Here is a 25,353-nt window from a genome sequence, read left to right as displayed (position 1 = left end):
ATTCTATGGTCCGAGAATGAAAGCTGACCAAAAGATATAGAGTCGTTTTGGACATCTGAAAGTAGGGGGGAACCCAGGATGGGCAAATGTCTCCCACTGCCCTTCTGCCTCCACACTGAAACACGCTTGCTCTCCGCACACCATGTCTTTTTCACATCTCGCCATAAAGAGAGTCAAAAGTTCTATACTGAATGTTATGGAGCAATGAAGGAACTGGAAGTGCAAGGCTGGGGCTGGTGGCTCTGATGTCAGTTGGTTGGTGAATCTATTCTGGGTTTCAGTCAGAACCAGGGAGCTTCCCAAGATGTTGGACTTCATTTGGGGATAGGGCTCAGGACCTCAGATTCACTGCCCCACTGACTTCGGAGCCCATCAAAATCCACTGAATGTGCAAAAACGTAGTTGCAGAAACAACTTCGTCCCACTTTGCATGCATTGCACAGCCAGTGTGGTGCAGTGGCTAGAGTGTTGGACTAGGAGTCGAGAGACTTGGTTTCTAGTCACCACTCAGCCACGGAAACCCACTGGGTGACTGGGTCACAGACTCTCAGCCCAACCTACCTCACAGGGGTGTCATTGTGAGGATAAAATGGAGAGGAGGAGGAGGGTTATGTTACCTTGGGTCCCTTGAAGGAAAAAAGGTGGGATAGAAATGTAATAAATAAATACCTTTGAATGGGAACAAAACCATAGCTTAGAGCACATGCTTTGCAGTCAAAGAGTCCCCAGCAGGTAAAGAGTTCAGGCAGCAAGTGCTGAGAATGACCTGGGCTAGGGGGGACCCAGGGGTCCTTAGAAGGCCCAGCTTCAGAGGTTGCTCTAACCGCAAGAAGGATATGGTGAGATCTGCCCTTTCCATCCTGCAATAAAATACTAGCCCATTCTTGTATTCATACCCAACCTCTTCTAAGTCATTACAACTTTTCTCTTTTTTTCAGATTTGCCACTTCACTGCTCTATAAAAAGCTTCCTGGGAAAGCATTAACAGATGGGCCCTCTTGCTCTCGGAGACTGTTAGTAGCACAACCAGATGGCAACCTGAAAAAGAAAAATCAACTTGCATTTCTGAAATGTAGAGAAAAATGGGACAAATACCTTTGATGCGAAAATACACATGCACGCAGCTCGGAGGCAGGAATTAATTCACCCTCGGATGGGAAATGGTGCATTTTGTTCCAAAGCAGAGCTCAGCCTGTGTTTTAGGCTGTGTGCAGCAGAGTGGTTTAGCTTGGAAATTGGAACAGTCCAGTCCCTCCTGCTCCATGGGGCTGCCTGTTCTTTTAAGATCTGTGAGGGAGGCTTTGTGTCCCATTAAGTGGCAGAGCTATGTCTGGCTGGGACACAGGACAGGACCTCCTTGGTGGCCATGCCTAGGCTGTGGAACTCCCCACCTCAGGAGATGTTCATCACCTGTTATTTTGTTTTTGCCATGTGGCCAAAGCATTCCACTTTCATCAATAATTTGGGTTGCTGGATTGAATGGGTATTAGCATTACATTTATATCCTTTTTTTCATCTTACAAGGAACCCAAGGTGGCATACATGATCTTCCGCCTTCTCCAACTATTCTCACAACAACCCTGTGAGGTAGGTTAGGCTGAGAGTCAGTCACTGCCCCAAAGTCGCCCAGTGAGCTTCATAGCCGATGAAACCACATCACACCAGTCCTCTTCCAGCTTCATTGGCTGCCAGTCCATGTCCAGGCCTGATTCAAAGTGCTGATATTAACATTCAAAGTCGGCTTGGGGCCAGGCTATCTAAAGGAATACCTCCTCCCAGATGTACCTGCCCGGACTCTAAGGTCATCCTCAGGGGTCCTTCTCCGCGAGCCCCTGCCAAAGGAAGTGAGGCAGGTGGCTACCAGGAGGAGGGCCTTCTCTGCTGTGGCACCCCGGCTGTGGAGTGAGCTCCCTAAGGAGGTTCACTTGGCACCTACATTATATGCCTTTAGACGCCAGGTGAAGACCTTTTTATTCTCCCAGTATTTTTACAGTCTATAAATTAATTTTAACTTTGCTGTTTTAAATTTGTATTTTAAATTTGTATATTATGGTTTAAATTTGTATATTATGGTTTTATAGTGTTGTGTTGTTTTGAATTGTCTTAATTTTGTAAACCGCCCAGAGAGCTTTGGCTATTGGGCGGTATAGAAATGCAATAAATAAATAACAGCCGAGAGGGAGCTAGAACCCTGTGCCTGCTTACCCTACCCTGTGCCTGTTTGCATTCTCTTCCCCTCCTTATTGTTTTACTATGATTTTATTAGATTGTAAGCCTATGCGGCAGGGTCTTGCTATTTACTGTTTTACTCTGTACAGCACCATGTACATTGATGGTGCTATATAAATAAATAATAATAATAATAATAATAATAATAATAATAATAATAATAATCTCCGAAGTCCCAGTCCAACACTCCAACCACTACACCACACCAGTTTTTTGTGAGCTGACCTTCAATTTGCCTAATCTAGGCAGGTCAGATAAATTGGCTTTTCTCTGCATATAATTTTTCCCTCCAGCTGCCTTTATGCCAAGTCAGACTATTTGTCCCTCCATCCTAGTATGGGTTACTCTGCCTCGGATTGCCAAGATCCAGGACAGAGGTTTTTGCCAGCCAAGCTACCTGCATTTCTTTTCAACGGAGACACCAAGAATTGAACCGTCACAGTGGAAAGCTCCATGACCCATGGGCACATGTGCAACACCACTGAGCTATGCACCCTCTTGAAATGGCCACACCTTCCACAGTGCACATGCATAGCTCTGGATATAGGTGTCCACTACAGATACTATGGCCCCTCTACCAGTTGCGACTTACTGGAAGGGGGCAGTTTTGCAGTTAGTTCATTCCTGGGAATTTTGACCACAAATAATAACCAGCAACCCAAATTTGTATCTCCATAGCCTACAATGTGGTTTCCTGTGGTTCCTTTCTTTTGCTCCTCTCCCCACCCAGCTCCCTCCCTCCCTCCCTCCTCTCTCTCTCTCTCTCTCTCTCTCTCTCTCTCTCTCTCTCTTACTTCCACCATTGCTGGAAGCACATGTCTTTACTCTCTCACTACTTCTTGTGTAGTGGAACACAAAGTGGACTGAACAAACTCGTTTTTGAAACTCTATGCTATACCTGTATTTTATATGTAAGAACATTTGTGAGTAAAACCATTTTACCTTTTCTTCACCAAAGAAGGGCATGATCTCCTTTTGTTCTCAGATAGCCTTGTGTGCATGTGGGACCGGTCAATGCTAGTTGTTTTGCTTTTTTCTCTGCTAATTGCCTTTCTAACAGGAGGCGTGATTACTAAATAAATAACCCCATCACCACCATCATTAGGTAGGCCAAGGTATTTTGCACCATCTAGGGCAGCCCCTCACAGGGAAGACAGAAAATGCTTCTCTCTGGAATTCAGTGGCTCTCAAGCAAAACTCATTCTCGTTTATTAGCATCAGCTGAGCTTGATTGCATTCTGCCCTGTTGATTTCATTAGACACCTTGATCCTGCCAGTGGGGTTGCAAGAGGATATAAATATAGTAAGCAATAAATGAATAAAACATCCACACAGATATATTGGCAAGAAGGAGGAGGAGAGTTACTTGTGTTGGGATTTCATTAGATCCTATAATACTGATAGTTGGATATTTGCAAGGGCGGGTTTTGAGCTGATTATTTAACACTTGTTGTTACCAGGATTTGGGGAAACAAAGAAGTTCCTTCAGTTAGACAGTAGCAGATGAAGCCCTGGACTTTAATAAATTGTTTCAAATGTACATATGTGTTAGGATATAGAAAAGGCAGAAATAAATATATCAGAAGCAGGGAGATTATCAATATCAGGACAGAAATAATGGATCTGTATTTTCTAGCTGGGCTGAGAAGATAGCATATTGAGATGTGTTGTTTTATATAAATATTGGACTAGCAAGTTAGTGAATTTATGACACGACTGATGTTTGAGTAAAAGTTCTTCCTTGTTTTGTCCCCAGAACTACTTTATAAGTGCAATGTTGCATATTTGAACTTCTTTGTGAATGAAATGTTTAATAATAAAAATAACACTGATCAGAAAACGGGAGAATGCTTTCTGAGCTGTTATGTAAGTAACCCTGGCCCGTCTCTGCCTTAAAGGGACTATATTTATTCATGTCTAAATACCAGCTTTTCCAGTCAGAAAGATGGGTATGCAATTGTGTTTGCCATTTTTTAAGAAGGAACCCATAAAAATGCAAAAGAGAAAGCTGTCTTCTTGCAGCCAAAGGAGGGCGTGGGGAGATATTTCCATGAAGAGCTATTTGTTGTTTACACCATCAAATATTTATAATGATGCCAGATGTATGAAAATTATTACAAGGAGAGTTTTCCTCTTTGCCTTCTTTCTGGCCAGCTGCCAGTTTTCACAGGCTGTAAACAATAATAAAACCGTTCTATAGAGATAGCGTAATAGCAGGCGTACAGCTCCTTCTCCAGCTATTCCACTTCATGTACAAGCCCTCTTCCGTGGAATCAAAAGACCCTCACGGTTAGGCAGGCAAGGCGATCTTTACTCAGGCGTAAGTGCCACAGAGTTTAATAGGACTTAATCTACTGAACAGCCTTTCCCAACCTGGTGCCCCATCTGGCAGATGTTTTGGACTTCAACTCCCATCAGCCCCAACAGGGATGCTGGGAATTGTAGACCAAAACAACTGGAGGGCACAAGGTTGGGGAAGGCTGTTCTAGTAAAATGAGTTTAGGACTGCAGTCTTGCTGGCTACACAGAGCATTACACGTCTACCAGGAGCATGGTGTGTGGCAGAGACGAGCAATGACCATTCACACCAGTTAGAGCTTTTTCAGGAACAATTTCACCTCCTCAGCAAAACCACTCCATTGAGCCCCAAAAATGAATTTTCAGTAAAACCAGCCCCTTGAGTCCCAAAAACCAAATGTTTGGCTCAGACCTAGTCTTGGCCTGTGAAATGCTAAAATAAAGGCAAAGAGAAATAATCTTAGCATAAGCTGCCATCAGGGAACTTCTGCATATTCAGCCTTAGGCCTACTTTGTAAACTGCCCGAAGGGCAGTTGCTGGTCAGGCAGTACATATATTTAATAAATAAATAACTCAACAAACCTCTGTATGAATCATACTTCTTCAGAAAGCAGGTCAGGGCTTAAATTTAAATTTTATTGTTCTAACTCTGTATTTTAATCTTATATCAATTTCTGCTGCGTGGTTTTATCCTGGTTGTGCTTTTTATACTGTATTTTGTAATTGTGCTTTTAACCTGTTGGTTGTTTTATTGTGGTTTTAATTTTTGTGAACCGCCCAGAGAGCTTCGGCTAGTGGGTGGTGTAAAAATGAAATAAATAAATAAATAAATAAATGTAATGGGATGTTCCGTCCATACTATAAAATCCCTCTAAATTGGAAACTGGATGTTAGAGAGAGGGACTTTTGCTAAAATATTTGTGTGCTCCGTGTACCATTTTCCCAATGAAAATCAACATCCTCAAGCTGCAAGTTGTCCTGCTATTGAAAACATTTGGGCATACAGGACTAGCACACAGCGGAGGGGTGGGGGGTGGGGATTTCCATTGAGGGCATGCAGGGCCGGCCCTCCCATGAAGCAGGTTGAGGCATCAGGCAATGGAGTGGGAGGAGTGGGAAACTGTGTGGTCCCCCCCTTGCCTGCCACCTTCAGCAGGTGCTTTGAAGACACACACACACATACACAACTGCTCTGCCGCCATGGCATTTGCCGCAGTGAGCGAGTGCCCGGGGGAGCTCTCTGGAACAGCCAGCCATCCTCAATTCCCCACATCACACACACTCTCCTACTAAATGTATACAGTGTGGATGCCAGGAAGGTATTCCACAGATGAAGGGCCACTACAGAGAAGGCTGTTTTCCTGGTAGTCAGTCATCACGCCATTGTAGGTGGTGGCGGTACCCAAAGAACCTTAGAAGATGGATCTCAGCAATCAGGCATGAACATAAATATCATTAAAAAAAAACAACTCTTTTTTATTGATAGGTTTTAGACTTTTTCATTAGCTGCTTTGGATATGGTTCTCCAAAGGAAAGCAAGACATAATTTAATTGGATTTAAATTACAGTTGCTTTCTCACTGCACCTAATGCCTTGTTTCTGCGGGTGTCAGTTTGTTTTCCAGGATGGCGCAATGAAGATGCATTCATAATCGTACAAATTCAGATTTCCTTCAGACCGTATTGCTGGCAGCTCAGGCAGTACGTTCCGCAAACACATGTGACAGTAGACAAGGCGAGTCTTCTTCCTACGGACTGTCAAATAAAACTGACAGGCATCAACGAGGCAGGCAGATATTCTCCGGTTTTGTGATCTGGGAGGTTTTCTTCTTCATTGCCTTAGTGACCTCTAGTGGACAAGCCTATGTACTGCAAAACTTTTATACTGTATTTTATATTATGGTTTTATACTGTTGTTTTATACTTTGAACTGTCTTAATTTTGTAAACTGCCCAGAGAGCTTGTTTCAAAGATAGGTTTGTTGCAAATGAGGAATGCAGTATTATATAAAAATAAAACTTTTATTGCCTCAAACAAACATAGCTTCTAACTAACTTCTCTCCAGCCCTGACTGACTCCTGAGAGTGCTGAGTCACTGACTGACTGCTGTGTCACCTCCTGATTGGGTGAGTATTCCTTCAATCAAAGTCTGTGTCCCTGACTTCTTCTTCCATCTAACTTCCTGTGTGTCTCACTTAGTTCTACCTATTGATACATCTTTCCTTTTTTTATTTTAACCAACAATACATTACAACTCCCATTTACACCCCCCAAAAAGTTAAACATAGTCTTGTAGATGGTGTGGCTTCTGTACCAGGCGACCAGTCTGTCTGGCAGGGGATTCCGAATGACCTCTTGCCTGGAGGCCAGACTGTGAAGTGGGTGCTCTCTCCTCCTGGAATTGCTGTTCTTGGTTGTGGTTCTGCACACCTGCATTTGATACTAGTTGGCTGCTCCTCCGCAGATGTCTACGGTTTCTTCTGAAGACTTGACCCTCTGGTGTCACCACCTCAAATGACCGTGTGTTCACTTGCCTTTGTACTTCTGCCTTTCGCCATTCCTTGTTCTCTTGCCCTGCTGGCTGAATCCAGACTTGCTCACCACTGTGTAGATCAGGTAGATCTTTGGCCGACTTATTATAATAATGGGCCTGTCTAGATTTTTGTTCTGCTATAGAGTCAGCTCGTCTGTTATGGATTTCTGGCTGCAGCAAATTTCCTCGCATTGGAAGTAAGGTCTTAGTTCTTCGACCCATGAGACTCTGAGCTGGACCTTGTGATGGGGTGTTCCTGTGGTCTAAGACAGCTAGATATGGATCTGTCCCAGCTTTCTTGGCTTTGACCAAAATACGCTTTGCTGTCTTGACAGCTGACTCAGCTTTCCCATTGCTCTGGGGATAGGCCAGTGACGATGTCTGATGATCAAATTCCCACTGTGCTCTGAAGGCCCTAAATTCTTCAGACACAAACTGAGGGCCATTGTCTGAAAATAAAACATCGGGTATTCCATAACGGGCAAAGTGTCCTTTAAGCTTTCTGATAATTGTTCGAGATCGGGTATCTAGCAAGGAGTCTATCTCTCAGAAATTGGAATAGTAGTCCACCGTTATGAGGTAGTCTTTGTCTTGCAACTTGAATAAGTCTACTCCTACCTTTTCCCAAGGCCTCCTTGGAATCTCATGTGGGTGGAGTGTTTCTTTTTGCTGTCTGTCACCTAGAGAATTGCAGATCTCACATTGTGCCATGTAAGTTTTCAGCTGATCATTCATGCCAGGCCAATATACGCATTCTCTCGCTCTCCTCAGACAGCTCTCAATTCCCATATGTGAGGAGTGTATCCTTTTCATTATGTCCAAGCGCATTGCCTCTGGGATGATAGCTCTGTTTGCCCTAAAGAGAATTCCATCTTGCACACTGAGCTCCTCTCTCATTGAGAAATAAGGTGTAGGTTCCACTGGTAGCTGATGTTTGGTCTCTGGCCAACCATCCAGGACAATGCGTTTAACTATCTGTAAGTTGGTATCCTGCTCTGTGCCTTCCTGTATTGCTTGTAGGCGTGGCCGTGAAATGGGTAGATATTGCAGCATATTTATTAACTATGTCCTTTTCAACTGAACCATCTTCACTGGGCTCTGAGAGATATGCTCTGCTTAATGTGTCTGCCATTACCAGGTGCTTGCCTGGATGATATTGGATCTGTACATCATACTTTTGCAATCTCATCAACATCCTTTGAAGCCTCTTTGGGGCACTCAATAATGGTTTCCGCACAATGGTTTCCAGTGGCTTGTGGTCAGATTGGACATGTACTGTCTGTCCAAAAGTGAGCTGGTGGAAGCGTTCCATCCCAAAAAGGACAGCTAACAGTTCTTTTTCAATTTGTGCATAACCTCTCTCTGTTTCTGACAGTGCTCTACTGGCAAAAGCAATTGGTTGTTGTTTTTGTAACTTCCAAATTAGATTACTGCAATGCCCTCTACATGGGGCAGCCTTTGAAGACGATCCGGAAGCTGCAGCTTGTGCAAAATGCGGCGGCCAGATTGATAGCTGGAACACGGAGGTTTGAGCATATAACACCGATTCTGGCCTGCTTGCATTGGCTGCCTATATGTTTCCAAGCCCAATTCAAGGTGCTGGTTTTAACCTATAAAGCCCTACATGGCTTGGGACCACAATACCTGATGGAACGCCTCTCCCGACATGAACCTACCCGTACACTGCGCTCAACATCTAAGGTCCTCCTCTGAATGCCTGCTCCGAGGGAAGCTCGGAGGATGGCAACAAGGGAGAGGGCCTTTTCGGTGGTGGCCCCCCAACTGTGGAATGATCTCCCCGATGAGGCTCGCCTGTCACCAACATTGTTATCTTTTCGGCGCCAGGTCAAGACTTTTCTCTTCTCCCAGGCATTTTAACAGCATTTAACAACGTTAAGTTTGTTTTTAATGGACCCCAAAATTGTTGTTTTTAAATGGATACTGTTGTTTTTATACTATTTTTTATGTTTTTGATGGTTTTTAAATTTTGTATACTTTTAATGTTTACCATTTTTAATTGTTGTAAACTACCCAGAGAGCTTCGGTTGTGGGACGGTATATAAATGTAGTAAAATAAATAAATAAATAAATAAATATTTTGGAAGACTGAGATTCTGTCTTTTGATTTGCTATTCAAGGGCTAAAAGAAGTGGAATCAAACAAAAGAACAGCGGCTGTTGTTTCAAAAAAAGTCATGCCAGCGAGAACCACGGGCACATAATAAAGCTCTGACTACAGCTTGTAAGCTGTAAAACATCCCAGGACCCCCTAAGGCAGCCTTCCCCAACGTGGTGCCCTCCAGACCCAGCTTCTCCAGGCACAGCAAGCAAAGAATCCTGCCTGAATCTCAGGATCTGTGTCGACAATCCTGGCCTAGATGGACCAAGGGTCTGGCTCAGTAGAAGGCAGCTCCCTATGTTCCTGTGTATTGGATTGCAATTTCCATCACTCCCAGCCAGCATGATGGGAGTTGCAATCCAACACATCTGAAAGGCACTGGGTTTTTGTGGGGAGGGGGGTGTCCTATAGCCACCTTTTCTGTCCGTTCCAAGATTCCTGCGTTAGAGAAACGTGATTATTTTTTTAACCTGGGTTCAAAATGGGCAATTTGGTCTTCAAGACGTTACATCTTTCACACAGGAGAGAGGAGAAGAACTGCTGCGATTCCAGGGACCAGGGCTCGGGGCTGACCTGGCTTGCACACGGCTTTATTAACTGAAGCCGGTTTGTTGACTCTGCTTTTTCGCCTCCTACTTAACTCGAGAGTCTCCAGCGCAGCTGTTCCTAACTTGCCAGACAGGTAGTAAATACTGCTGATGCAGGCAGAGGCCCAGTGCTCCAGCTGTTGCAGAGCCGTCATGAGGAAGAGGGTCAACAGTGGCATCTCATTTATTTTATGATGCTTGCTTTGCATTCTCTCCCTCTCTCCCTCTCCCTCTCATGCTCTCTCCAAGCTGTCTGTTTTTATTGCTCTAGGTGTGCGCTCTTGTTTGTTATCGGAGACCATCTTGACCTCAAGACGAGCACATCCTGTTCCATGAGCAGGAGGCAGCACTGGAACGCTGCCATGCTAACTGCATTTTGCTATTTCGTGCTGGGAGTTGTGAGGCAGCGCAGGGGGCGGGGGATCCACACGGAAAGGAATGCCGTATTTGTGACGTTCCAGAAATCAAGACTCCTATTAGGCTGGTAAAGTGGCGAAGGGCACTGCGACGGCACCGACCTCACCCAGAAGGCCTTGCCTGGCACATCCTTCCCAAGCCAAGCGCCGCCTCTTGAAAAGCCCGAGGAAAGGGTAAAAACAACGCAACCTCTCCCCTATATGTGAGGGGACAAGGTAAAGGGTTTTGGCAAATAGGTTCTATTACTGAGGTACTGAACTGCAGGTGTATCGGTAGATGTTTTTACACTGTGTAATATAGCAGGTAATAACTCCGAGCTGACAAGTGGTTTGTGGTAACAGAATACAAAGTAAAGTTTATTGAAATTTAACAAATCTTTAGTATTTTCATTTAGATCAAACCTGCATGTTTTTATATTCAAAATATAAAATTTCCTTAAAATTCTCACTCCTCACACCAAACACTCTCACGAAGCACAACCCAGACTAAAACCCACTCAAACCAAACAACCACCTCAAACTAACCCTCACAATCCCCTCAGCCAACCTATTTATACTGCTCCGTCCCCCTCTCTCACCGCATCATCAGCCACACCCACTCAAACGTTCCACACTCACTAGACATACAACTCAGCCATACCTAAGGGACAGAAAGGTGGGTCTCGCCACAGGCACGTTCTGAAATGTGAGAAGAGAGACAAAACAAGGCCCTGTTTTGGAGGCCTTTGCACTGGATTAACGGCCTGAGAGGAGCCAACTCTCTTCCATTTTATAAATGCTTCCTTTTATGATCGCCTGGGGAGTGGAGGGGGGGAGGAAATTACCTCCTTTAGGCAACCAGGCAGGTGCTTCGTCACAAACCCATCTTAAGTAGAGGGAGATTTGCTACCATATTAAGGGAAGCAGCAAGATTCATCAAATTGTGTGCCGAGGGACCGCTGGCTTCCGGTGAAGAATCACATTCATTTCTGAATCATATCCACTTTGGGGAATACGAATGGTGCAAAGTTTAGACGAACTTCTTCACATAAGTTCTAGAAGGATTACACAGACATCATTGCAACCGTGACCTGATTCCTCTTAGTTGTTTTTGCTGCAACAGACTAACAGGGCTGCCCTTTCAGAAACTGAACCTGGACATACTTCATAGCTCATAGCTGTCCATATAGCCCTAATTTCCATGATTGAAGGAGGACAATAATGAAACCAGTGCCGTCATTGGGCTTCGTGCTTGCTTGGGAAAGTCCAATTTAATGCAGCCATATTTCTGGGTAAACCTGCAACAGGGCTAAGACAATAGGACACTAAATGGTCATTAATGGTACCATAACTATTCCTTCTTTCCTTTTAGCGAGCTACTGAGCATCAGGCCTGGATCTGACAACACCAAACCAGCCTCGTTCAACCTTCAAGCATAAAGTTTAAATTAATGGCATCACTTATGCAGTCACTATTTCTTTATGGGCTGTTTTACACAGAACATTAGTCAGAACAGAACAGAGGAGCAGCCCTTGGAGAAACAAACACACAGCACATTCCTGATAAGAGGGGGATGGGCGCGCATTATGTGCAGAAATGTGAGTGGTGGCAGCAGCTTTGACGCCACTTCTAGCCCTTGCCCAAAAGTTCGGTACATCCATGTCAAAACTGTTTCATCTTGGCCTTTATTATCATCATAATATATGTTCGTATAGAGCCTTCTGTGTTGTGGTCAACAGACTAGCATTAGAAACATATAAAAACAATAATCTTAATTACAGAACACTGCCAAAAACAAAAACACCTAGATGTCCTCAACCCATATAGTTTTACAAAAAAATATTGACTTAAAATTTCTTCCTGGTTTGCATTTGCCACTGCTCTGGGGCACACATTCCCAATCCCTGATTTAGATTGTAAACTCGTGGACAGGATTTAGGCATTGTTAATTTGAAGCAATTTATTGTACTGTGCCTTCCACCCCGCACCCCCAGCACTTAAAAAACCAATCATCTCCATCATTAACTTCTGGAAAGATGAACAGACCTGATACAACTACAAAAGGGGAAAGGGGGTCTTTATTAATTAAAAAATTAACGAATATCATTGAAAAACACACATACATAGCATGTTTGAGATTGTTCAGTACAAATACAACTATTATTTAAGGGATTTCCTTGTGTATAACACAAAGTTCTATGTGTATATAAATAATGTGCCAATCAATTCAGTTGCAAACTTTTCCAGACAGGAAGCAACCCCCCCACCCCACCCCAATTTAACACTCCAAGATCTCGCAAAGCTTTAGGGTAAGGGGCCCATGTAGGACACTTTTGTTGTACATGTTATGATCTTGGTTGGGGTCAGTATCTGTAAAATACAGCTCCCCTCCATGGACATCGGTTAGATTGATGGTAAAGTTGCTGGGACTGAACCCAAACCATAAAGTACACCTGTAAGCGGCAGTACGTATGGAGTATCCCATCACTCTTATATCTTCTAGCGTTGGCAAATCAGAGTTCCACTCAGGAATGTCTCCGGGACGGGGATACTGGCTGAAAGCAATAGGTGTATTGGTGTTGTTTCCTTCATTGCTGACGTTCTTTTGTCCTCCGTAAAGGGGTGGGAAATACTGAACCATGCTTTTCCCTTCGGTACACAGCGAGACATGAAATGAAGTCTGGGGACACGCAGGGGGGACTTTTAAACCAGCTAGTTGAGCAAGTGTTGAGAAGAGAGACACCAACTCAACAATTTCTTTGGGTTTCCCTGGATTAGGAAAAAAAAATAAGAAAAAGGAGCCCAACAAATCACCTTACTGGTTGACCCTAAATTCCACTAAAAGAAAGAAAAGAACCTCTATAATCTTGGGAGTAATCTTGAATTTGAATTTGGGAGTAACCCTGCTGTTAAATTAGTATTAGCAAAATACATATTTGTATGACTCTCTGAGCTGCAAAAATTAATCAACTGCATCTTGTAAGCCTTATGCTAAGAAAAACCTGGACAGCGCAGTTATGTAACCTAGACACTGTCTATGGGGCACAGGATTGCTCTTTAAATACATTAACAAATAATAAATAAATGTGACGGAGGTTTTTTAAAAAAATGTTTTGAAGCAAAACACAAAACTTCCTGTTTTGAGACGGTCCTGTTTCTCACGCATCATGTGAGAAGAGGCATTCTCCCTGTACAAGAAAGAAGGGTGAAATGCTTCTTAAGAACCTGCAGTGTTCTTGCTGTTTTAAAAGTATATGTATTTTAAAATAATGTGTGTGCTTTGTGGGATGGGGGTAACTTTGCCCAATTAATAGCGGCAAAAATTTAGCCAATCAAAAGTTGTATGTTTTTTTAAAAAACAACAACAACAGTTTCTCTAACCAAACCATCAGTTGAATGCTGTGGTTTTTAGGCTGTTATAAAAGCTGAAAACATACCTTGAGGCATAAGTCTTGAAATTTGGGTGAAAGGATCAATGAAAGGGAAGAGCTTCTGTCCTGGGTAAGAGACGGGCGTTGTCATTCCCGGCACGTAGAACATCAGCGGGATGCGGGTCGCAATATCAAAGTTGCTGTATTTCGCCCATTCGCCATGCTCGCCCAGTGACCAGCCTAGACAAGATCAAGAACTCTTGAAGGAAGGAAGAGCGCCATCTCCACCTCACGCATGAATGGTCCTTGGTGAAGCAGCAGAGCAGGTGACGTGGGTTTTGAAGGAACCGCCTCCCGGTCCTCGCTAAAACAAGCTAGTAAAACAGTCACTCACCTGAACACCTGTGGCAGGAAACCGCTGAAAAACTCCGGTCATCTCCCCCGCTCCCACCCCTCCTTTAATGACTAACGCTGGCACTTTAAATTACAGTGTCCTACTAAAACAGGTCCCTGCACCTCTGCCTAACATGAACACGCTGGATTCGTGGCTAACGGTCCATACTCAGACTTGGATAGCACAGCTACTTTTACAAATAGACACATGTATTTTGATCAGATTTTAAAACATGTGCTGGCAAAAAGCAGGCATATTTAAGAACATTACAGGAAGAAAATGGTACTATGATACTACTTAGCGAAGCTTAAAACAGGAAAGAAAATGAGACCTATTTTACCCATTATAGCTTTCTAGTAGCAGAGATAAGTCCCTGCTGGGAGTGACCCAACCCGGTATGTTGTCTTTATTTTTACGGTTCTACATTTGAACATGACACGTGATATGATGGGTTACTGTACTCTTTTACTTCCATCTCTCTACATCTCTGCATACCTCCACTTACAACACTTGTTACTCCTTTCTCCTAGTGACTGTTGTCCACTCAAAGTAAACTGAACCCTGCTATGTTTGTGGACTCCAGACATAACCACAAGATGATGCATCGTTGCAGCTATTTTCCAGCCATCAAGTCAGCAAATGTCTAGTTCTTGTAGGTTCCTCGGTTCCTCTTTTATGTGTCTCTTGTCCTCAGAGTCATATCTTCCTCGTTTTAATTAGCCTGGTTTTGCTTGAGGCTTTTCGTTTATTAAAGCCCTTTACTTTGGCCAAGCCAAACTTTGCTCAATTTAGAAAAGTTCTTGCAGCCAATAACTAACCCTTAGCAGAGAAATAACCTCGGCAGTTGTGGGAAAGCAGGGGGGCAGGGGGACAACCCTTAAGGGCTGAATTAGAACCCCCTAGCAGGCCAGATTTACCTCCCCAGGCCTGAGGTTCTGCACTGCCAGCCTCAAAACTTCAGCCTTTGTTCACAGAAAAGATGCTCCAATCAGTTGATCATTTTTGCCTCTTGCAGCTCTACAAGGTCCACTATGGAGGTGGGCTGATTAGAACTGTATGCCATGATCCAAATGTGCCTTTGCCACAGTTTATAATAAGGGCATTACAGGGTCTGCCTGAGGAGAAAAACAAAATGGCAACCTCTTCCATTTCATCTATAAAAGCTGATTAGGCTTTTTCATAGAATCATAGAATCATAGAATAGCAGAGTTGGAAGGGGCCTACAAGGCCATCGAGTCCAACCCCCTGCTCAATACAGGAATCCACCCTAAAGCATCCCTGACAGATGGTTGTCCAGCTGCCTCTTGAATGCCTCTAGTGTGGGAGAGCCCACAACCTCCCTAGGTATTCATCAATACTGGTGATAGAACAGCATCCTCCATTGAACCTGAAGGCTGCAGGCCAGCTTTGGGAATATAGGGGAAGCCATGAGGCACATGGCCAACATCCTGCTGCCACCTCCCAGCATCTGCTGCCTGAGGTGACTGCTTCACCCTGCCTAATGGTAGGGCTGGCCCTGAGGCGTTACAGTACTGGCAGCTTTACTTTTAAGTCCTTTCTTAACAATCTCTAGCATAGAATTTGCATTTTTCACTGCAAGCTGATGTCTTCAGTGAGTTGCCTAACATGAACCTAGGACCTCTTTCCGGGTTACAGATCACCATAGGGAACTCTCAAATTGTTTCTCACTCCAGTGAAAGCCAAGGTTTTCAGGTTTGATGCCAAACACCAGACTTGGGATAGAATTCTGCACATAATTGCAATAATAATAATAATAATAATAATAATAATAATAATAATAATAATAATAATAATTTATTTCTTACCCGCCTCTCCCTTTGGATCAAGGCGGGGAACAACACTAGTATAGGAATCAACACATCTTAAAAATTCTTGATTTTACATAGATCTGGGTAGGCCTGCCGGAAATGGCTAGTCTTCAAAGCTGACTTAAAATCACAGAGAGAGTTAATATTACGAATCTCGACAGGCCATTCCACAATCCGAGGGCAACAGAAGAAAAGGTCCTCTGGGAAACTGATGTCAGCCTAGTCTTGGCTGACTGAAGTAAGTTCTCCCCAGAGGACCTGAGTGTGCAGGGCGGACTGTACAGGAGAAGGCAATCCCGCGGGTAACCTGGATCCAAACCATTTAGGGCTTTAAAGGTAATGACCAATACTTTGTACTTTGCCCAGAAACTAATCAGCAGCCAGTGGAGTGATTTTAATGTTGGGGTAATATGCTCACCCCTAGATGTACTGGTGACCAACCTGGCTGCCATATTTTGAACTAGTTGAAGTTTCCGAACTAGGTACAATGGTAGCCCTATGTACAGCGCATTGCAGAAGTCAAGCCTTGAGGTTACTAGCATGTGCACTACTGTCTTTAGGTCCTCTGACTCTAAGGGGCGCAGCTGGCGTTTATCTGGGCTGTCATTTGGAGCGACATATCCAGGAGCACCCCCAAACTGCGAACACAGTCTTTCAGGGGGAGTGTAGCCCCATCCAGAACAGGTTGACACACCTCCAAACCTAGGTCAGAGCCCTTGACAGCAAGCACCTCTGTCTTGTCTGGATTCAGCTTCAGTTTGTTTTCCCTTATCCAGCCCATTACCGCCTCCAAGCATTCATTCAGAGAAGATACACTGTCCTTAGCTGATGCTGTTATTGAAGGCATAGAGAAATACATTTGGGTGTCATCAGCATACTGATAGCACCTCGCCCCATGCCTCCAGATGATCTCTCATAGCGGTTTCATGTAGATGTTAAACAGCATTGGGATAGGATGGCACCTTGTAGTACGCCATACAACTGCTCCTTTTTTGAGGAGCAACTATCCCCAAGCATCACCATCTGGAACCTACCTGAGAGGTAGGACCGGAACCACTGAAGCACAGTGCCCCCGATTCCCAACCCCCTCAGGTGTTCCAGAAGGATACCATGGTCGATGGTATCGAAAGCCGCTAAGAGGTCCAAAAGTACCAGCAGGGACACGCTCTCCCTGTCAATACCCATGCGGAGATCATCCACTAAGGTGACCATAGCTGTCTCAACTCTGTATCTCGCCCTAAAGCCGGTTTGAAATGGGTCTAGAAAATCTGTATCATCCAAAACTGCTTGGAGTTGGAAGGCAACTGCCCTCTCAATAGGCAAACAGTCCTGATTGAGATTAAAAGTACACAGACGACAACTACTTCACTATGCCAGCTAGTAGCCGTAAACAAAATCCATGTGGACAGAGGGAGAATTGTTCGTTATGAAGTTATGTTGCACAGTTCACAGCAGAACCCAAGAGGCCTCGAAGACTCACCATGGTCAGATGTGAAGACTACCATTGTGTTATGTGAAAGCCCTGCGTCATCCAGGCCCTTCAACAGCTTCCCAACCATCATGTCCAAGTAAGAGATGGATGCAAAGTAGCTTTGGCGAATCTTCCTCTAGAAAATGCATCGAAAGACAGTAAGTGGATTTCCAAGCAAACCGGCGCCCTCCATATGTTCTGGATTCCAACTTCCATCACCCCAGCTAGCATGGCTAGCATAGCATCAGGGGTTATGTGAGTTTTATTCCAAAAACATCTGGAGGGCACGAGGTCTCCTACCCCTGTGCTAAGAGTTCGATTAAACAGCTGGCCAGTCTGCCTACCTTACTTATAAGCTTGTCTTGCTAAAGAGAACATATAATTTGTATTATTATTCAGAGTGCATTTTGAGCAGAGAACATGAACTCGTACTTAGCTGAAGAGTGGAGGAAGTGTATCAGTCACCTACCTGGAAGTGGTCTGGAATCGGCCCATAAGGGAAACTGATGTTCAACGCTTCTACATCCTCCCTTTTCCTGATGTCCGTCCAAGGATTGTAAGCCACAGAAGGGAGTCCTTTAGGAATGTTGGGATCTGGGGCCAGTGTGATGTTTTCCAAGGGATACAATTTGAGGAATTCCTTTAGTAGAGAAAACCGTTTCAGAACAGCAATGGCACGGCTGGATTCTGCAGGGTTCGAACAACACGCTGCAGGTGTTAAGGCTTTCCTCTGCATTTCTGCACTGCTTCTCAGAGCTGGGTTGCGTGTTACGCTCTGTCTTAAACTGGGGACCTGATCCACCCAGGACCCCACCAAACAGATCTGACGGTACCAACATGACTCAAGTCCACTCGTGTGAAAGAATCATATACAGTTTATTGATGGAAAAGGGGTGCAGATAATCAAAGCAAAGAAAGCTTACACACGCCCCTCAATTTGCAGCTGCAGTCGCTCTGGTTTCGTGGAAGCAACAGGCATTGTCCCAGGGGGCTGTTTATCTGAGCAAGTGGTGAACAACCACCACCACCACCCCGCACCCCCAGACGGAAACAGGTAACAGGCCAATTTTCCCAGGATTTTATAGGGCTTATCTCGCCTGGTTTCAGACTGTCAAAAGGCACGCACCCACCTCCCTCCCTTCACCAAGGAGGAGAAAGTGGTCCTTAGCTTCTTGGCAGGCGCAAAAGTATCTCACGGCAGAGAAAAGAACATTCTTATCAGAAAGAAGGGCAAAAACTGTGCAAGACAGCGACGGTGCATTATCCAACTTCTGTTAGAAGCAAACAGCACTGACCTTTGCTATGCAGCTGTGTGAACTTCACAATAATCACCAACTGCTCTACTAAATAAATATGCCTCTGCTACGAAACAGTACATGGCTCTGTGAGAAGTTCATGCTGGACACGCTCAGCACGTGACAGCAGCCAGGTTCTGCCCGCTGAGAATTCCGAAGGGCCCCTACTTACAGGCAGGTGGTCAAGAACACACACACACGGGGAACAAGGACCCGTCGTGCTTCTCTCTCCTTACCTTCTGTGAAAGCTCTACACCAGAGGTGATGAACCTCATTCAGGCCAAGCATCCTCACCTGCGGGTACCTGAACGGGATATGGGGTTTGTGATATCCGACAGCCAGGAAGAATTTTCTCTTGCTTTCTTTCATGATGTTCAATAAATGGATGGCTTCCTCGGTGCTCTGGATATCTGGCAAGGTCCCCTCGGGCATCTTCGAAACATCCACAGGGCAAATAAGGTTGGCATGAACTTTTCCATCCTTCCCTTTGCAAACCTTTGAAGAAAGAAAGCTGTTGAAAACCACACCGCATTCGGAAACAGATCATAAGGAAAGAAGTTAAGAACATCAGAAGAGCCCTGATGCTGGATCTGTCCAAGGGCCCATCTAGTCCAGCACTCTGTTCACACAGTGGCCCACCTGCCGTTGGGCAGGGACCAACAAGGCAGGACATGGTGCAAAAGCACCCTCCCACCCATGTTCCCCAGCAACTGGTGCACCCAGTTCCCTTTCTTGTGCACCTCGCCTCTCTCCACCTCTTCAAATCCTTCCTCAAAGCCCAACTGCTCATGGGAACACATCTTTCGCACGTAGGAAAGATTTCTCTCACGCCTTGCTTGATTTTGAAGCCAGTGTGGGCTGACTTCTGTTCAATCCAAATTCCCCAAAGGAAGCCTGCATTTTTTTCTGATGCTTCTTCACGTAGAGACTGACAGTCATGGGACAGACACACAACAGCAGGGGGTTAACTATTTAGGAACACAGGACACTGCCTTATCCTGAGTCAGAACACCGGTCCACCTAGTCCAGTACTGGCAGAACTGACAGGCAGCCGGGCAGTGAACCTGGGACCTTCTGCACACAGACCATGCCCTCTGCCTCTGAGCTACGGGCCGTTCCCCCTGCCCTTTCCTCACAGCCTTTGACTTGTCTCCTTAATCATCATTCCCACTGGTCACCAAACTGCATGAAGTACGCATATTCCCCCTCAGAAGCCCAGTCTCTTCATTCTGTTAGATTAGTCTTTAATTCGTGTGTTGCTTTGAGCACAATTGAATTTTTTTTTAAAGGCACCACAGAGATTAAAGCCTAATCTAGCCTAAAAGTAAGACCTGCAGCATAAGGTCCTAGGGAGTTGTCTTGTCTTGCCCACGAAACATCCCTGTACATCAGAATTCATCATCAACATCTGCACACAGCTGCACTGTCCATTCACCTTTGTGTTTTCATATTTTTCAGAAGAGGGATGAAAAGCCGGTATGGACCAACTGTAGGGATAGTCATCTTTACGGTTCGATGAAATCCCTGAAAAAAAGGAAGAAAATATGTAAGTATTCAAAAACAAATGTTCACGTTCAAGTAGTAGAGAAGCCAGCCCCAACAGGTCTCATACATGCGTGATCCAATTCAGAGCTTACCTGGGTGAAACACTTTCCCTACAGACATGGCAAAGTAGCCATTTTCCTTGAAATACTGGGGCAAGGTAGTGTAATTTCCGGTATGCACCCTCCAGTAGGAATCAAAATCATAGAGTCTTGTGGTGTCAGGCCTGCGCCCAGTGAGGAATGACACTCTGCTCGGAGCACATACAGCTTGCTGAAAAAGAGGACAGGGGAAGACCCATAGCTCTATGACCGAGAAGATCCTTTGCATGCCGAAGGTTTCAGGTTCAGTCGCTGGCATCTCCAGTTGAGAGATCAGTTAGCAGGTGATGGGAAAGCGCCATGTTTGAGACCCTGGAGATTCAGAGTGGAAAACACTGGGATGGGCAGAAGACCCCACGGACAAAGAAACTGACCTAGTATAAAGTAGCTTCTTATACCAGCTTCTCCCCGACGAGCCAGCCTGGGTTTCAAGGTCTTTGGGGAAAACCTTCTCTTGCTCCCACAGCGATGAGAGGTATGTTTACTGGGGACACCAGACAGGACCTTCATCCTGATGTCCAGATTCCAGCTGACAGGAAAACCTTCCTGACTGTTAGAGCAGTACGACAATAGAACCAGTTACCTAGGGAGGTGGTGGGCTCTCCCACCCTAGAGGCCTTCAAGAGGCAGCTGGACAACCGTCTGTCAGGGATGTTTTAGGGTGGATTCCTGCATTGAGCAGGGGGTTGGACTCGATGGCCCTTCCAAGTCTGCTATTCTATGATTTTATGAATGGCTGCTCTCTGCCAAGGGAGTCTAGGTTCGCCCCTTCTCTGTTGTCCTTCCATTGTTTTGAAAGAACTTAAGACACGAACAATTTTTCCACAGAAAAATAAAGCCCTGGACAGTTTTCTGCCCCACATCACGGCTTCCCACAGGTGCCTCAGGGAAGCCCAGGGCATGGTGTGAAAGCCATTGCGTTTCGCCACCTCCAGCAACTGGTAGCACCTGGCAGTTGGCATCCAAACATCTGTTCCATTTAGCTAGAACGGCTAAGAGCCTTTGACAACTTTCCAATATGGTCTAATCCCCTTTTTCCCCTTTGGTAAAGGGTTACGTCAAAGCCATCTGCCAAAGTGGGATAACAGTGAGCAGCTTGTATTTCCGAAGACAAGCGAGAAGCCGTGCTACCAGTACACCAAGGTGAAAGACCTGAAACTGCTCGGCAATGTAACTGCACTTTTCCAAAATCCGATATAAATATTCACAGTTAAAAACAACAAGCACAAGAACAGGGCAACAATTTTGGAAAGCATTAAACAGCAGAAAAATACTGGCAGGGATCCAGTAATTGCAGCTAACCATCAAAAGCCAGTAAAATAACCAAGTTCCTTGTTTGGAATCGAAAAGATAGCAAAGTAGGTGTCAGGCAAGCTCTCGGGGGAGAGATTCCCATAATCAGGGTGCCACCACTGAGAAGGGCCTGTACACAGTCACCCTCTGCCTTGCTTTGAATGGCAGGGACAGACGGACGGGGGCCTCGGTTGACAAACCCAGAGCACAGGTAGGCTGATGTAGTACCAGCCGTGTCAGATTCTGAAACACCTTGAATTGCCCTTGGAAATGGACTGGGAGCTATTCATAATAAGTAACTCAAAGGGGAAAGAACGTTTGGGAGTCCCTAATGTAAGGCTGCATTGCTTACTTGTGCAAAAGCATTTTGGAACACAACGCTTTTCGACGCCAGCTGATCGATGTTTGGGGATCTCACAAGGGTGTCTCCGTAAGAGCCCAACGCAGGACGCAAGTCATCCACCACAACGAAGAGCACGTTCATGCCACCTTGAAAGCCAAAGTGTTAAAGGACATTGGTTTGAGCACCGTTAGTCAGCGCTAATTGGGGAACAATGCTAATTTTAACTCCTTAACCCTATTATAAAAACCAGCAGCAGATCAACGCCCTTATGTACAATAATAGCATTTTAAAGGATTAACACCATAAAATGTACTTAAGAGATATTTAAGCACTATGACAAAAGGATTGCAGGAATAGATGGGGCACTCTTCAATCCCGATGGGTTGAGCTTATAGGACAGGATGTGGGCATTATGATCAGACTTTATGCAGGCCAAGCATAGTCAGGCCTTATTCACAGAGTTTTGCTGGGAAAAAACTGCTGGATCCATTAGTCAAAGAAGTTCATGGGAGCCTATCCATATTCGCCTTGAGGAATCATGCAAGATAGTTTAATCCAGCAAGTGTTTAGTAGTTTAATTTCATTTCCTAGTTAAAAGTATTTATACCAGATTTTTAACCACTTTTTTTGCAAGCCACTTGACATGTTTTTGCAGGGGAAGGCATTTAAGGAATGCATGTCCTGACAGTCGGTTCTATTTACCAATAGTGGCTCTCTAAAATTCTGGTTGCAGGATCTGGGAGACCCAAGTATAAATCCGCCACTCAGCCGCAAAGTTTACTGGGTGGCCTTGGGCCAGTCACTAGCCTCAGCCTAACCTACCTCTCAGGGTTGTTGTTAGGATAGAAAGGGGGGATTGTATGCCACATAGAGCTCTTGGGGGCGGAGAAGGGATATAAATAATAAATGAATAAATACACTGGCTGTGCAGCCTTGAAACTGAGTGATCCCCAAAATCCTCCCCCAGATCTGCACCCAGATCAAAAGCGATTGTAGTACCACACTTCTCCAGGTACCACATCCACATGAACATTGCAAAGCATCTAGGAACTTAAAATGGATTCCTAGTTCACCCCAGTTCCTTATGAGTTGTATAAAAATGATGCTTTGGACTGGAAAGGAGATGGGTGCACCTCAAAGCTCAAGCCAGCAGCCCCCCCCCCCCCAGTAGTACAGCAACTGCACCCATCCCCAAGCTGCATCGTACCAGCTGCCCCCCCCCTCCCTGGAAATAACAACAAGCCCTTCGCAGCTCTTTCAGCCCCCCCCCCATCAGCCGCTGGAGGGGGGGCCCTCACCCTGCCCAAGGGCCCCAGGGATCCACAGACACCTTCTGCGCTCAACAGGTCTGGAAGGTGACACCGACAGAGCCAGTGGAGGCTAGAGGCGCCGCCGGACCTCTGCGGGAGCTCTCCAAGGTGCTGAACCTCTTTGGGGCCCGGGGTTCAGCACCCGGGATGGCTCCTTCAGAGTTCGGGCTGGTTCCGACGGAAACCAGGAAGGATTCACGCCCCGCCGAAATCGGAGCCACCGGCCCTCACTGTAGCGGGAGGCTTGAAGCCGCTTTTCCGGCCAGGCTCCGTCCGCGGAGCCCGCTTGCCTGCGGGCCCCGACGCCCTCGAGGCGCGCCCCGCAGCGCTGCTGCCCCCGAGGAGGGCCCGCGCCTTCCCCCCCCCTCCGCCCCCGAGCCCCGAAGCCGCCGCCTGCGCCCCCGCGCCCTCTTCCTGCCCGGCGGCTGCCAGCCTCACCTGGGGGCGCCCCGGGGCCCGCGCCTCCCGCCCCGTCGGCTGCAGCGGCGCCGGAGCCCGGCAGGAGCCCGGCTGCGCACAGCAGCCCGCGGAGCAGCAGCAGCGCCACAGCGGCGCGCTCCAGCCCCATGGTCCGGCAGCCGAGGCGAGACGGGGCCGCCGTGGGAACTCCCGGACCGCCCACCTCGGGGCAGGAGCGGCAGGAGGAGCAGGAAGCCAGCGCGGGGCGGCGCCAGGAGCGCCACCCCCGGCCGCTGGGGCGCCAGGAGCCCGGCCCGGGAGGGGAGGGGAGGGGGTGGCGGCTTAGTGAAGAAATAATTACAAGCGCGCGCGCGCACACGCACACAACCAGACCGGGTTTGGCCTTGGAAGGGCCTGCAGGCCGGCGAGCGGCTGCCTTTTTGGCTCCACCCCCACCCCGAACTTTTAGGCAGGGCCTGCTGACGGAGCCGCTTCCTGGCTCGGCGCCCTCCGACTCTCACCGGTGCCCATTCCAGCAACTCTGCTACCTGTTCTCGCCATCATTATGGTGTGTGTGTGGGGGGGGGGGGGGGGGAGGCTGGCACCAGGAGTGTTGCTGAAAGATTTGGGACCCAGGCCCACAGGACACACGTCTGCAAAATTCCTGCACTGAGCGGGGGGGCGGGGAGTAGACTCGATGGCCTTATAGGCCCCTTCCAACTCAACCATTCTATGATTCTATGATTAAAAACTTCACATGCTGTGTGTGTGTGTGTGTATACATATATGCAAATGCAGAGATAGTTACTAGGATTCATTTGGATTTCACAGGAGGCAAAGCCAGCTGATTAATTTCTCATCCAAATCATCTCAAAATAAATTGTTCAGTCCATTCGCACTCTGCTCCAGATCATCCCGGAGCAATGGATTCCTTCCCCCCTCAGCTTAATTGCCACAAATGGAGAGCTTTTGTGGGGGGGGGGGCGGGGGGGCGGGGTGTTGTAGCATGTGAAGAGCAGGAAATTAACCCTTGAAATCCCCCTTGAAAATTGTCCCCTGCATGACAATGAAGACAAGGGAGGGACCAGCCTTTCCATTGGCGCCAGTGGGCAGGCAGGGCTCTGGGGAAGAGCTCCTGGGCCCTAGGAAATAGCTTGGGGGATGGAGCTCTGTGCCCCCCTTTCTTTCCACTCTAAGGATCTCCTCACCCACTGTTCTTCAGCAGCAGTGCAACGGTGCAGCAGATTTGGATGGGGACTGTGGGGTGACCATCTGGTAAGGGATAGGAGAGAGCAGGGCTTCCCACCACCCGCGCCTTTCCAGGGGCCTTCGCAGCGCTGCCTAGGCTTGGAGGCAGGCAGCGGTGTGCCCAAGGCCTTTTGCTGCTTCCCAGCATCCATCACCAGGTGGCACTCAAGCCCCATGAACAGGCCTTCCTCGCCTGGCTCAATCTGGCCTGCAGCCTTGGCATTTGATTGGCGTCCCCAAAAAGTCACCCTGCAGTAGGGCTGCTTTGTAGAACTGACAGCCTATAAGAGAGAAGCAAGATCTCACAAATGCATCCATCAGTGGGTGCTGAACTGATTACATTTGTTATTATTTATTACATTTACGTCCTGCCTTTTTTCCTCTTGCAAGGAACTTGAGACATCTTATATGATCCTCCTCCTTTCCATGTTTTCCTCACAACAGCCCTGTAAGGCTATTGATGGCTCCTAGTCCTGTTGGCTCTATGCTATCTCCAGTTGCAGAGGCAGGAAGCCAATGAACACCAGTTGGGAGGATGGGAGGGTGCTGTTGCACCCATGTCCAACTTGTGGGTTTCCTGTGGGCAGCTGGGCGGCC

General features: G+C 46.5%; 1 protein-coding gene across 1 annotated transcript; it reads right to left on the bottom strand.

The window, feature by feature from the left end:
• Positions 1-10,612: 10,612 nt before the first annotated feature.
• On the bottom strand, positions 10,613-23,576 carry IDS (iduronate 2-sulfatase). The gene is made up of 9 exons (XM_063141802.1): positions 23,548-23,576; positions 21,809-21,945; positions 20,158-20,335; positions 19,956-20,044; positions 18,815-19,015; positions 17,695-17,865; positions 17,235-17,361; positions 13,598-13,771; positions 10,613-12,929 (listed from the first exon to the last, which is right to left on the bottom strand). Exons 2-9 carry the CDS (start codon positions 21,938-21,940, stop codon positions 12,439-12,441), a joined length of 1,563 nt encoding a protein of 520 aa, XP_062997872.1. The 5' UTR covers positions 21,941-21,945; positions 23,548-23,576; the 3' UTR covers positions 10,613-12,438.
• Positions 23,577-25,353: the final 1,777 nt, after the last annotated feature.

Source organism: Elgaria multicarinata, chromosome 15 (genome assembly GCF_023053635.1).
Source record: "Elgaria multicarinata webbii isolate HBS135686 ecotype San Diego chromosome 15, rElgMul1.1.pri, whole genome shotgun sequence".
In the NCBI taxonomy this organism is placed as follows: domain Eukaryota; kingdom Metazoa; phylum Chordata; class Lepidosauria; order Squamata; family Anguidae; genus Elgaria; species Elgaria multicarinata.
The sequence above is the reverse complement of the archived record's forward strand: the minus strand, read 5'-3'. Positions and strand labels throughout refer to the sequence as shown.